The 15005-nt window shown below is 36.6% G+C and overlaps 1 protein-coding gene across 1 annotated transcript in view; it reads right to left on the bottom strand.

Annotated features, from left to right (window-relative positions):
• LOC145686791 (uncharacterized) overlaps window positions 1-15005 on the bottom strand; it is a 759437-nt gene that overhangs the window by 288003 nt on the left and 456429 nt on the right. The window contains exon 7 of the mRNA XM_081760448.1: window positions 11146-11217. Coding sequence (XP_081616574.1) covers window positions 11146-11217 — 72 coding nt within the window. The remainder of the gene's footprint in view (window positions 1-11145; window positions 11218-15005) is intronic.

Here is a 15005-nt window from a genome sequence, read left to right on the forward strand (position 1 = left end):
ATCCCGGGAATAAGGAGTTAGTTGAACATCCATTCGGAGGATACTTTCCATTACCAAGTGGCACCCATACAAATTCCAGCTTCATCAGCATCTAACACACGACGATTCAGACCGTCGGGTACAGTTTGAAGAATGGGCAACAGCACAACTGGCAAACAATCCAGATGACCCCCTTCCCCTTGACCTTGCTGTTCTCTGGTGAGGTGAATATTTACGTCAACGGAGAAGTAAACAAATAAAACCACCGCTACTGAAGTGACAATAACCTTCATTGGAGTGACACATCAGCAATGATTTGTGATCAGCAGGATATGGTATAGTGTGATATTTTTGGCACGAGGGTCATTGGTCCATTCTTCAACTACGGCATTGTGAAAACCAACCAATATCTACTGCTGCGGGACGAGGATATCTTGCCGTTGGTGTTGTCGGAGGACGATTCATATCCAACCTTCTTCCAGCAAGATGGGATCCCTCCCCCTTACGGACTTAACGTGCAGGAGTGCCTGGATCAACAGTTCCCTGGGAGGTGGAACGGGCGTCGGGGACCGGTTGAGTGGCCATCACGCTCTCCGGATCTCGACTTCTGTGAGGCCACCTTCAGTCCATAGTATAATCCGTCAAGATCCGGAATTTACCACATGTCGTGCAGCGGATTCAGGATGCATGTGCTTCTGTGCATCCAAAGGCATTGCTGGCTGTGCATGAGGAGTGAAAGAGGTGAGTAGCACACATTATTGTTGCACAGGGTGATCATTTCGAGCATATGTTGTGATGGTATGCAAAGGGATTAAACAGTTCATAATTCTTCAACGGTTAGTGATATGACAAAATGGATAGCAGCATTGCATTTCTGATCAAAATACAGTCTTAACTCATGTGCTGCTTGACTAGTTTTCCATTTCAAGAAATAACTCAAATTTCAAAATGGTGGATTTGAATATGGTGGCGGTGCTTCGTGATCTACTCTGCCCATTCTTGTTTTGTCACTATGTGAAACTACCAGTTTTCATTGTCTATCTTAAACTATTTTTACATTTCAACAGTTTATTTGATGTATTTCTATAATATAGCATAACCATTCTCCCACCAATTTTGACCCCCTCCGTGTCTTATGCCGCTCAGCCACTATAACTTTGCACACACACGTATTTTCACATCCTCTATCAGGCGCACTATGGTCTCATTCTGCAACTCGATTCATCCTTTTGGACCTTTGTAATTGTAATTTACTACTATTAATTGTATTAATATTTGTAATTGTAATAACAGCAATAGAACTTACTACTTGGCTTTCAACAAGACACAGCCTGTGAGTTTTTTTAAGGAGTTGACTGCTAGAATATATATATATATATATATATATATATATATATATATATATATATATATATATATATATATATATATATATATATATATATATATATTGAATCACCTCTAATATATGAACTGTTACATAATAATTAAATGTAACTATGTCTACGTGATCATCACGGGCCAAATGACAAAGCCAAATGAAATGAATTTTAATTTATAGTTATGCCCAATTCCTAATGGGATGTTATGTTATTTTCATTATAATATGTACGTATCGTAAGTGGAAAGTGGAGGTTCAAATTTTTATCTTACGAGTTAATGGCGATGAGTCGTGGATCAGAGTGGGTCACATTGGACTGTGGGTCCAGTGGGTCATGGGCGACAGTGGGTCAGTGGGTCGAGGATCACGGTGAGTGGTGGCTCAGTGGATCATGAGTCAAGTTTTCATTGACTCACGCCATCTCTGATGTTAATGACCCGCTGGAAATCATATTTAATGATTCCATATCAAATTTTGTTGACTTCATAGATAAAATCAGAAGTTACATTATTAGTTCATATCATATGTGATCTTTAAGGATATGAAGGCATTTTCATCAAGACGGATTTATATCCGAAAATTTGACAGGTAGTAAACATTTTCTAGAAAAATATTACTATAGGGCTACCCTTGTCTGTTTCTAGTTATTTCGAAGACAAAGTCAAATTTTACATTATAAATTGATATTATTGTCTATTATCTCTTAACAGATGAAATCATTTCGCGCAGGATGCTTTTCGATAGGGTGTAAAATTTCCTACGTTAATATTACTCCCCCTGTCGGTTCCGGATTTATTAAATGACAAAGTCAAATGTTATATTATAAATTGACGTAATTACGTTTTCTTTTAGGAAACATCCCCACTTTGGCAAGATTATTTTAGATCTGAAAATTTAATACTTGAGTAAATTTTAGTTGGGAAAATAAGTGTATTACTACCCTGTCATTTTCAGATTATTTCAGACATGGGCAATTGTTACGTTATAAATTGATACCATTGCTTGACATCTTTTAAGGGGTGCACTCGTTTGAAGCAAGATGGCTTTTTGACAGGGGGTAAAAGAACTATCCCAGGAAATTATTATTCCTCTTGTCGGTTCCTGGTTACTTTAAAGACAGAAGTCAAATGTTATAAACTGATATTATACAGGAGGCACATCTCTCCGGAGAGACACTCATTTCGAGCAGGATGTATCTATATCTGAAAATTTGATAGGGGTAAATATTTATATGAAAAAATCACTCCCTCAGTCGGTTCCTGGTTACTTCAAAGACAAAGTTAAATACTAGGTGCGTTCCGAAAGTAACCTCCAATCGGTCACTGCGTAAAGTAGTGAGGGCAGCGCTACTATCTTTGCGCAGACGTGCGCGGTAGACCAGTAAGCACCCAACCGTGGTAGAGTGAAGGTTAATCACTAGTTCCACTTTTGTAGCGTCTCAAAATGTGTGCTGCAATAGAAAACCCCGGGATGCGAGCTGTTATGGACCAAGTGTAATGAGTGAAGGAGTTGTTCCTGAATGGGTTCGTTCGTTTAAAAGTGGACGAACACACATTCGTGACAAAGAGAGGAGTGACAGGCCATCACTGGTCACTGATGAACTCGTTCAGCAAATTGATAGACAAGTTCCTGAAAATCACTGTTTCACAATCTCGGAACTTTCCGATGAATTTCCACAAATTTTCAGCATCTCAGCGCTTTGGTCATGATTAGTGCAGAGATGTAATAAGTGATTGAATCTTTATGGAAACTATAAAGGTAACCAAGAAAGTTCTGTCGCTTTTTCACCCACCACTTTCGAACATCGATGTGTCACCTGAGACGTATCTGGAAAAATAGTTCCCATCAACATCGACGACCTGCTAACGGACGGTTCTGGAAGACCATGAATTCCATCGCGGTAGAACTTGGTGGGTCGTGAAAAGAAGAAGGTATCAAGTGCATTTTGTACATCTACTAGAGATTTGAACTAGCGTCGTCTAAAGTGATTGTCCAAAGAATGAAACAGGGGATAATCGGACGGTGCAATGTCCGGGGAGTATGGCGGATGCAATAATGTTTCCCATCCAAGGCGTAGAATTGTGTCCGTTGTCATCCTAGCCATGTGGAGCTTAGCGTTGTCCTCTAACAAGAGGATCCCCTTGCAATTCAGAAGTGCAGGCTCCAGAGTTTTGAGTTTTTCTTGAACATGGCTCAACCGCAGACAGTACGCAGTTGCATTGATGCTCTGACCAGCTGGTAGCAGTTCCTGATGTACGATGCCGCGAGCAGTTCACCAAACACACAAGGGGACTTTATGCTAACCAATTTGATCACGGCGCCGTGAAGCTTCGTACAGGTCCCACTTCTCATCACATGTCAATATCCGGTCCAGAAGTGCCTCCTTCTTCAACGAGACAGCAAAGAAACACAACTGTCTGCTCGCGTTCCTTTTGGCCCGGAGTCAAATCATGTGGGACCCATCGACCAAACTTGTAGTGCATCCCAAGTTGATGAATTTTTTGTTGTTTATTGAGTTGAGTTTAACGTCACGTTCAGCAACGAGGCTATATGAGACGTGGACCTACTGATTAACGTGGAATCCGAACCACAAGAGCTCCGGCCGGGAATCGAACCCGGGTCTCCCACGCCAAAGGCCCAAGTTGATGGAAGTGCTGCCGAATGGTTCCTCCACTCACACTGAATTGTAGCCCCAGTTCCTCACATATTTGGCCACTGTTTGTTTCAATTGTTGCCTGATGATCTTCAGCTTGTACACGTGTTTGTCTTCCGGCACGTGGTGCGACTTCGAGTGTTCCGTTACCGTCCTTGAACTTGTTAAACACCGCTGCGCTATCCGCATAGTCACGACATCGTCACCAAAGGTCTGACATACCTTCTGCTCCACTGCAGAGGCGTTTGGCCCCAATTTGAACTCGTACAGCATGCACGCGCTTATGACGTTCCGTGGAGGCCCCATGTTCACTCTGTCCTTACGCAAGTTCGCGATGTAACTGAACTACCACAACTAGGTAGTATTTGGATATACCCACACCAACAACTAACCTTCGCCTTATCTCCATTTGCATTCAGGGCCAACTTAATACACACCTCCACAAAATGCGAGAAATATGTCTTGATTGCCTTTATATTTTGAAATATAAAGGAAAGAAGTATTTTCCAGATGTATAAAATAAATTATTGTTATTTACTTTGGTGTTTGTTTTTCAATCAATCGGCGATTGCTTTCTAAACGGTCCTTGTATTAAATTTTAAATTGACTTCATTTTACATTACTAATAGAACGTTTTTTTTTTTTTTTTTACTCTACGTTCTACTGTGTACTTCGTATTCAAAAGGCTGATCACTTGTCGCTTCTTATTACTTTGAAAGGTAAATGGTTGTATATAATTCGATCTAATCTTTTATTTTTTCTTTTTTTTAGGGTTAAGCCGGTCAAAGGGTTACGCCCTTTCTTCGGGACGAGGATTATAAGTATGGGGAATTTTCTTTATTTATAGGGGGCATTGAGGGTTTGGAGCATTATTTTATTTAATTTCATTCTTATTTGTGGGCATCTTTTTTATTTTTTTTATTTTTTATATTTTATTTATTTATTTATTTTTATGAGAGATGAAGTGAAGTGCAGGTAGACGTCACAAACGCGAGGGTAATGTTAGTATGGACGAGTGAATGGTTATCTTCTGCCCTGGGGCGTCACAGGGTTGATGAAGACAGATGAAGCCCGCTGCTAGCAACATTGATGGAACACTAGTGCAGAGATGGATAAATGCATGGACTAAGATGAGGTGGATGATAGATGGCAAAGTCGGCCTTTTGAGGGTCATCGTCGTCTAGTGTTATGGTATAAAATGAGAAGATGTTGGAGAGGAGTGGCTTGGTGACGTGGGGGCGTATCATGTATGATGTCTTGTTGAAAGGTGTCTAGGAATATCGGATTTCCTTCTGCAATGACTTTTATAATATATTTATAATCTTTTCGCACCGATTTTGGATAAGATGGTCTTATAACCGAAATTTTGATGGCGGACAATAATTATTTTCCAAGGAAAAATATTTATTTTCCTGTAGTTTCTGATAATTTCACAGACAAGCTCAGGTGTTGTAATAATTATTAATATTATATCATGTTATATGTTGGAAGATACACATTCGTCTTGCCCCTTCTTTCTGTCGGTAAGCATAATACCCTGTCGGCCTCTGGTTATCTTTTTAAAAAGTCAAGATTCATTGAACTAATTAAGATCACTTGTACTTTTTGTCCAACAATTTGATAGAGCATTTCCTAGAAAAGATTGCTTCATTTTGTAGATTTCTGATCATTTTAAAGATAATGTCAAATGTTACAATACGAAATAATGAACAGAATATTGTAAGACGCTCGTATAAACGTAGTTTTCCCACAACTCATATATGTTATACACAGTGGTTTATTTAAGATTTTGTTTCGGGGGGGCTTTCCTAACTTTTGGGGGGGCTTCTCCTAAAAATGTGAAAATTCTGCAAGATATTTCATATACTTTACTATAGTAAGTAAGATTTCCGGGGGGGCTTAAGCCCGGAAGCCCCCCATAGATACGCCACTGGTTATACACAATACTCATGTAAAACAGTTTGAATCTGTGAATTAGTGAGGACTGGAATGATCGATAGTAATAATAAAACATAACAGAATTACAATAAGAACTGCCTAAACTATAAAATTTGATAAAGGACATTAATTAAAACGACGGAACTCAAACCTGGGTTTGCCGCTTGGCGCTTAAGTACGATATTATTGCGCAACAAGTCATTCATGCAATGCTGACAAATTAAACTAGTACTTACGGTAGACATACATTTCCTAACGCAAGCATATTTTGCTTTAAAATGTCTCCAAACTTAACTAATATTCCTGCATATCTAGATACAATTTAAGAAATTACAAATTAATATCTGTCATGTTTTATCGCTTCTAGGCTGCGAGTCTACACTAAAAACTCAGCCTCAACTTAAGAAACGTTTGGAGACATTTTCTTTAATAAAGAAGGACTGTGTGACCTGTTTTCGAGTTGAAGAAGAAAATGATGCGTAAGTCAGCTAATAATCATTTCTTTGTACACACCTTAGTCTTTAGTCTAGTCTTAGATTAAGGTTTTCAACTAGCTAAACAGTTTAGTTGGAACATCAAGTAGTTGATTTATTGTAGAAGGCCCGAGTTCGAATCCTGGTAGATCCGATATTTTGAACATGCTTCAACTTCAATTTTAAACCATGCTCAGTGTAATAAGCACGATCGTCTCCTATGAAGAAGGAAAGAGATATTCGAATGACGTTAAATTCTTAAGATAGCTAGAAATTGAGTAAAGAATTGGACGGAAAGTGCTATAAAAAGAATACACAACGCTCCAACATCAAAAAGAAAAAAGTAATTAGTGTTGCAAACAAGAGATTTTACATAATGGCAAAAGGATATAAACTTCCCACTCGACATTGACAGTTAAACTAAAAGACTATTTTTGTGGCAATCGCTTCGTACGAATTAAGCGCTTGGGAGCACAGATTAACGGAAAATATTAAGAGCCGTCAAAAAATTAAAATTAAGAGCCGACAGTACTCAAAGAGCAGTTTTATTACGTATGACAGGAGCAATGGTAACTACACCGGTAGAGGCTTTACAGATGAACTTTGGTATCGAACCATTGCACTTATAGTGCGTCCAGTAAGAGAACGTCTCTGACAGCTCGCAGTGACATTGCCACTACTCGCGTCTCAAGGTTTTTTTCGGTGCAATTGTAGTGGCAATTTAATTAATGGTATAAGACAGAGTGATCGTGGTTGGTAACACTGGTATCAAAGTAGGGGCTGCAATGTCTCACCGCATGTGGTAAGAAACGTCAGAGACCATCTCTTGTTGGCCGTGCTATAGCAATTTTAAGATCTGGTGGTAAATATTGGTTGAAAAAAGGCGATAACAATAAAGTGACAAGACACTTTAGAGCTTTAATTTTAACACCTGACCACTTAGAGAGAATTTTAAGAGAAAAATGGCAAGAAAATTGGAACAATAGTACGAAAGCCAGAAGAGTCTACGAAATATTCACAAATATAAAACAAAGATTAGAACTAGGAGATCTTGAGCTAAATAGGCATACAATAGAGTTCCTGTCAGGACACGAACCCTATCGCACAATTTTTACAAAAATTGGCTTATTTGACTCCGACGATTGAGATTGTGGATAGATTCAAAATCCAGATCACTTGGTTTTTTACAGTCAAAATGTGATCTTATCAGAAGATCAAGATTTAAGAGTCAATCTACGGAATATTCAGGAACAACATGCAATAATAAAACTGATACGTAAAGAGGACTATAGAAAAGGTTTAAACAAAATTTGCACTAAAATATCAGAAATAAATAGAGCACAAATAAGTTTAGATCTAGCGCGAAGAAGACATAATTAAGTGAAATAATTGGAACGTTTCACAACGAACTGAAAGTTGTATAATAATGACGGTACTCAAGTTACATATAGTGTTTTTCTGTTAGTGGTTAGTCCAGTGTATGTGTCTAGTGTATTATTTTAAAATGAAGAGTTAAAGTTAACAATCGAAATTTGTTGAGGGCCACTTAATTAGTAGCAACAGTATCGGAAGTCCAATTTTAACAGAACAAAGTATATTAAACAGAAACAGTACGAAGAACCGACAAGAAGAGTAATCATTAAGTCATTGACTTAAAAACTGTGCAATGCAGGTGAAACCAAATGAGTTCCATAATAATTGTAGATATAGCTATAGCTCATGGAACAAACCGACTAACAACTTCATCGTTTACACTATAACAAGGTTTAGAACAATATAATTAATCAGTTGTAGTCAAGTAACTGTATCATACTATATGACAATGATCACAAACTTTTAAGCGCAGTCACAATTATCGTCCAAGACATGGTCAAAAGTGACCCACATGAGAATGGTCGCGTATCTGAGAGATATCCAGCGTCCTGGAAGCCATGTTATAAATGTGGCTCGTATGATCATTTTGGGGCTAGATACACGGAAAAAAAAATAAAGCCCAACCCACTATTCTACTGGCGAAAATTTTCCAGTACAGAACATAAGACGATTTATTGAAGGAGTAGTTACTCGTGGATATTCAGAGACAGGGACGGACTGGGATGTAAATTTCACTGTGGAACAATTCCACCAACCGGTCCCTTTCAAAGAAAAGTAGCCCCTATTTTTTGTTATCAAATATTTTTTTAAATAATTTTACTATTATTACTATTTATTGTTATTGTTATTTTATAATTTTATATTTTTAAATTGGTCTTTTATAATTATGGAATATACACTCTTGTAAATGAAACTATATTCAATTCGAGATAGGTCCACTTTGTGCTTAATATTCTCGATGCTTCTTTAGCACACAATCGTCACAATAGCATAGGTATTCTACTGTTTTAAGAGAAATATCATTTTGTGTATTTAGCTCTTTATTTTCAACTTCACACAAAACAAAATTTTGGTAGTTGGCTGGCTGTCCGAAACTCCAACAAATTTAAATGTTTTATCGTTTCCATGTCCCGTTTACCTTATTTCCACTGACTCGAGATATAAAAATATCGGTATAGATACATGATTCCTTTTTCTTTCTTTTTACATTACAGCCCGTGCCTGAGCGTTATGCAAAATAAAGAACATTGTTGTATTTCGAAAGTGGAGGCCCATTACCTCAGGAGAGGAATCAATTTTTGAAATGGAAATTAATTATTTTTACTGTTCAACAGGCATATACGTATTTGTAAAATGTTTTACAGATATAGTCTACGTCTTTTGATTTGGTCATATTGTAATGTCTGAAAATCTTTTAGATTTACCGGCCCCTTTAAATTGTAATGGACCGGCCCTTGTGGAAAGCTCCACAACTCCACTATGGCCAGTCCGCCCGTTTGGGGATGAATTAGTGATGGAACAAAGACTGAAACAGATCTTACTGACAAGCGAAACTTTATTAACAACAGATAGTGACGAAACAGATTTACAATTAAGATAAACGACAAAGATTGGTTACTCCAAGAACAAACTGAGGCTTGGACGATAGAGGAATTGGAAGAATCAGAAAAAAAAAATAGTTTCACACAGCCAAGAAGAGTAGGTTTACATCTGACGAAATTGTAATGACATTGGACGGTGACACAGATATTAAGTTGCTTTCACACCGAAAGAAGTAGGGCCTATATGACGGCTACCTGAAGAAGGTGAATAGCGACAGTTTCCAAGTATGATTGAGAAACTTAATATGGCCAGACACTCCAGCGAAAGAAACATTTAAATATTTTTTAAAAAAATACTAATAACTCAATTTGATGCAAAAACGAACGCAGCCTCGGAGAGACAAAAAAGCTTCACAACATAGTGCAAGCGAATGGTCAACCGATTACGGATTACGTAATGTCAATAGAAGTGATCACGAGATGGTACAACGCTAAGATGAAAAGACAATAAAAAGAACCGGAAAGAGAAAAAGAGGATGAGAGGTAGATGAAAGAAGAAAAGAGAAAAGAAGAAAAAGAGATGAAGATTTTTAAAATAACAAGGAAATGAAAAAAAATGCAAATATTACAATCAGGGGTTTACTAAATCTTTGTATGTGTCACGGTTTGTGCTTTGTTTAAAGCTTATGAAGAAATTGCTAAGATAATAAAAGTTCAGTAAAAAGCTTGACGCCAAGTGCTCTAAAGGGAATAAAGAACTTTAAAAAAACAGAAAATTGTAATAATGTGTAAAAGATCAGTTGATGTTTCTCTTATGTTAGTGACTGACGATCATTTTAAGTGTAAATACACATTGTGCTTAAAATACCAGCATATTGAGAGTAACTTACCACTGAGAGTGTGTCCTGATATAGAGCATTTAAAGTTAGTTGTAGTTAAACTATAGAGAGTTTTAGAACAAAGCATACGATATATACTGAAGTTAATGGTTACCTATCAAGTCACGAAATAAGGATAATTAGTTACACATCCAACGTTTGTCTGACTATTCATAAGATTAACTTACCATATTCTTGTTTGTAACAGGAAATGGAACAGGTCAATGTATGGAGACAAAGATTAACTAACTTATTTTCTTCAGTTGTTTCTTGTACTTTAGCCATAAGAATTTCACGTCCATTGACGTATATTACTACACAATTGATTATAACACATGGATTTTTCAAACTCAGGATGGAAATTGCCGCTCCTGTCTTTACCAAATGACACGCCTGATATGTTTCTAGGAAATTGGAACCACAGTAACTCAGTGGGTAGAACACTAATATACACAATATTATGTTCGTACTTTTCTCGGCGATTCTATCGATCTTCCACATTCACACTTCACCATTTTTACCATAACCATCCATTTCCATTAACTGTCCGTCTCGTTTGGTGTAATGTGATAAGTTATACAGGATGATCCAAACGTGAGTCAACACCCAAATAAATCGAAACGGTGCAGAAAAATGTTTAATTAAAGCTTAAATATTTTAAAATGGAAGAGAGTTTAAGGTGGTAAGCACATAAGAATCTCACTAGCCATCTTGAATGCCGCCATATTGCGTTAGAGGGAATTATAGGACGCGATACTATTTTCTGGGAGTCTGTGCTCCCAGAAGGGTATCAGTTAAATTGTGTTCGCTTTATCATTCTTCATAACGAGATTATAATTATTTGAGAAGAATATACAAATTACAGGGTCAATGCTATTACTACGGTCTACAGTATTGAACCAAATAAAAATATATCAATAATACTTACAACAGTACCAGTCTCCTGTTATTTTTGAACACGGCCTCCGGTATTTCCTCTACATGGTTGTTCGTCAGATGCCTGTAAAGAGGTAACATTTTATTATCCTAAAATAATTCAATACTCGAAACAGCAAATATAAATGTATTTTCAATTTTAAAATACAAAAATAAAATTATGCATAATATGTAGGACTTCCTTTGTAACTGAAGATTCTATTACGTATGTCTTCTGAAATTATTTGCATATTTGCGTTAATAAACAACCAATTCCATGAAGTTACGGCATTCTAAAATACATTATCGCATCATTTTAAAAAGAAAAAAGCCAGCACTTAATCTAAAGTCATTCTTATCCAGCTAGTAGAATTTCGATATCTTTTTTATACGCAAGCATTCTAAACTTACTTTTATAAATTATTCATATATGTAAATATTACACTTGTAAAAGGAGAGAAAATTAATGTATTCACGTCAGTGGTGGATCTAGAAGGTATAAACTGGGGGGCTTACCAGAACCCAACTATGATAGGTATATCATAAGTTTATTATAAACTTTCAAAAATATATACATAATAGCTTAAATTATTTTCATCACTCAAAAAACTGGGGGGCCCAGACCCCCCGGGCTAGATCCGCCACTGATTCACGCTCTAATCATGTTTATTATTATTACTATTACTATTAGACTTCTAGAGTATGCTATGCATAATTTTAGGAAGTCTTAGAGAATGGCTAGACTAGTCCGTCTGTACATTCATCTGTCGACAGGTATCCCAACAAAAATAGTAGTAATATCAATAAAGTTTTTTTTTTATTATTTTTGCAATCGATTCAGAGTCCGAAGAATAGGTTTTATTTCCTTCGTTGACCCCCCATTCCAGTGGTTCTCAACCTAATTCCTATCACCACCTCATTTTTATCACATCCTCTTGCCAGCAACCCCCTTATAATTTCTCGTTTGTAATAAGCTTGTGTGGGATTTTTTTAAATATACCTATTGCGGCGATTTCACGATATACATCTATTTCTATAATAGTCAAATCCATTTTTTGTATATAGTGGATACAGTAACTTCAGAAAAAAGCGAATGGATTAAAACCAAATTTGGTCAGTTCATTCATATTACAAATGTCGGATTCGATCCGTTATACTGTTTCAAAGTGGAGGTCGTTTGAAAATTTTAAAACTTTATAACTCCCTTAATTTTGGATCATATGATAAAAAAATGAAGTGGTTTCTAATTTTGCTTAAAAACTTGGACAATTGCTTAAAAAGTTATGAGTATTTTAAGTTTCGAGAAGCCGCCATTTTGAGTTACTTCATATTCTTGTAAGTTTGGTACATTGTTGTGTACGTGTTCAGTGCCACCAAAAACTGCTAAAGGCAAATTAATTGCATTTAAAATTTAAGAAACAAAATTTCATACCTCATTAGATTTCAATCTTAATTGTATTTCAATTTGCAGGTTATGTTGCATTAGTATTTTTCTGGTACTTCAATATGTAGTTCTCATTAGTTTCCAGTATTAGATCCTAATTACTATCTTTATCTTTTCCCCTTATCTTCACGACCCCCATGAAATCCTCTCGCGACTCCCAGGTTGAGAAAACTTGCTCTATTCAAACTACAAGTAGTAAACATGAACCATTTACGGTTTGAACGTTGTTGGCCATAGAACAGAAACGGTCATAGAACAGAATACAGACAAGCGATTTTTTGGAATCGATTCAGCGTCGCTTCTTTCCCAACGTAGTTCAAAAGTAAAATGAATGTAAGAAAGAAAACTGAATGAAGGCCTTGTACATAACAATGATCTCTACAACTTCTTGAGAGGGGTACGTGGCTCAGTGGTAGAGCACTTACATCTAGTACGTGGGGTCCCTGGTTCAATCCCCGGCCAAGTAAGTTTGTGGTGGACAACATCGTGTTCGTGGGTTTTCTCAAGTTTCCTCCCTCTTTCTCATTCCACCAATTTTTCCATCATCATTCACTTGCCTTAATCACGCATCTCCATTAGCCTAAAGGACATAAATGTGGGACGTTAAACTCAAAGATTTCATATTCATTTCATGAATAACTTCTAGAAATTCCTCCCAGTAAAAGAATTCGTCAGATAATTTGAAAACGATCTTCAACGATTCCCTGAAAGTAAAACAGTTCTACTTCCTGTAGTAGTGACTAGTGTGTGGGCTTTTCGTGCATATGATCCTAGGTTCGATTCTCGGTGGGAAAACACCATAAATTCAATTGCACAATCATTCATTTGCCTTCATCACCCATTTCCTTTAGCTAAAGAGCATAAACTTGGGACGTTAGTTTAAAAAAATATTTTTTTTCTCTAAGAATTAAAATGTTTTTTTTTTTTTCGGGATAACTTAGAGGGAGAAGACAAAGCTGTACCAAGAATTCCTAACAGTCACTTCAGTCCTTACTCTCAAACTACTCCGTAAAAGAAATATTAAAAAAAAAATACATACAACATCTAATCAAACGTGATAACCTTCGTCGCGTACAACATTGTTCACAGGCAAATCTCAACTCATATCGCTCTTATGCTCATTGTCCCACACCACAAACAACAAAATTTCGACCGTTGTGTTTGCTTTCTGTCTAGGGATGCGCACGAGACAAGATTTGAGCCTGCCTCGTCTCGAAAATGTTCTGTAAAATTGATGTCTCGACTCGAAAAATGTATATTTCTCTATTGGAAGAGCCGTGTCTCGACTCGAATTTTGTCAGCAAAATCATATCTCGACTTGTCTAGTGCGCATCCCTATTGCTGCCGTCCTATCAGAATGAATAACCTCTCTCTGCTTATGGAATAAACCATAAATTTTTCCTCATCATCATACCACAAAATTTTTCCTCATCAATATACCACAATTTTTTCCTCACCAATATACCATAAACATTTCAATTCACCACAATTTTTCCTCATCAATATACTATAAATTGTTCCTCATCAAACAGACTCGTACCAATATCTTCCATTAGACAAAGTAGCTCCTAACAAGACATCTTTATCCATTTAGGATATATATAAATAAATATATAAATCATGTTTCCGTTTCGGGCTTAAAAGAAAGCGGAGCTTTGCAAAAATAACAGTTTTAAGTCAATTCCTCATACTCACCACAGATGTCTATAGGCATTTACATTTAAATTTGATTCAAATGTACTGGTAGTTACTGGTGCAACCCCCGTCAGAAAATCCCCCCGAGAATATATAAGCTTGGCTTGGCTGCATTTAAGGATATGATATCGACTAAACTTCTGAGTGTAACACACAAATCGCAGATGTCTAATATACACGTGTATAGACAAGTCTCATAATATGATGAGTGTTTAACGAAATAAACACAGAACAGGGGCGTACCTACGAGGGTTCCACCAGGTCCGGAACCCCCTTCCCAAATGTTATAGCTCGAGTAAGATTTGTAGATTTTCTTAATAGAACTATAATTGTTTAAGAGAGAAATGATTGGTGTAAGCTAAAGATTTGATTTTACGCTTCATCTATATTCTTCCTTTTAAAATAAAAATAATCTAGTTGTATCATTTTTTTTTTAAAAAAATATAGGTAACAATATTTAACAATTACTTGTTGTCTTTTTCAGGTGTAGAATAAGAGAAATTCAATATTACATAGATGTGTTGGAGACTCCCACAAAAAAAATACTTTGGAGCCCTCCCAGAAAATATTTCTTGGTGTGCGCCTGAGATATAAAGATGAGTTATACCCAGTTCCGGATTTACGTATAAGCTAAACAATCTATAGCTTATGGCCCTACACTCTTGGGGACCCCAAAAATTAAAGGAAAAATTGAATGCACCATTTCAAAATATAAGAAAAACAATAAATAAAGT

Source organism: Thermobia domestica, chromosome 5, assembly GCF_964235325.1.
Source record: "Thermobia domestica chromosome 5, izTheDome1.hap1.1, whole genome shotgun sequence".
NCBI classification, from domain to species: domain Eukaryota; kingdom Metazoa; phylum Arthropoda; class Insecta; order Zygentoma; family Lepismatidae; genus Thermobia; species Thermobia domestica.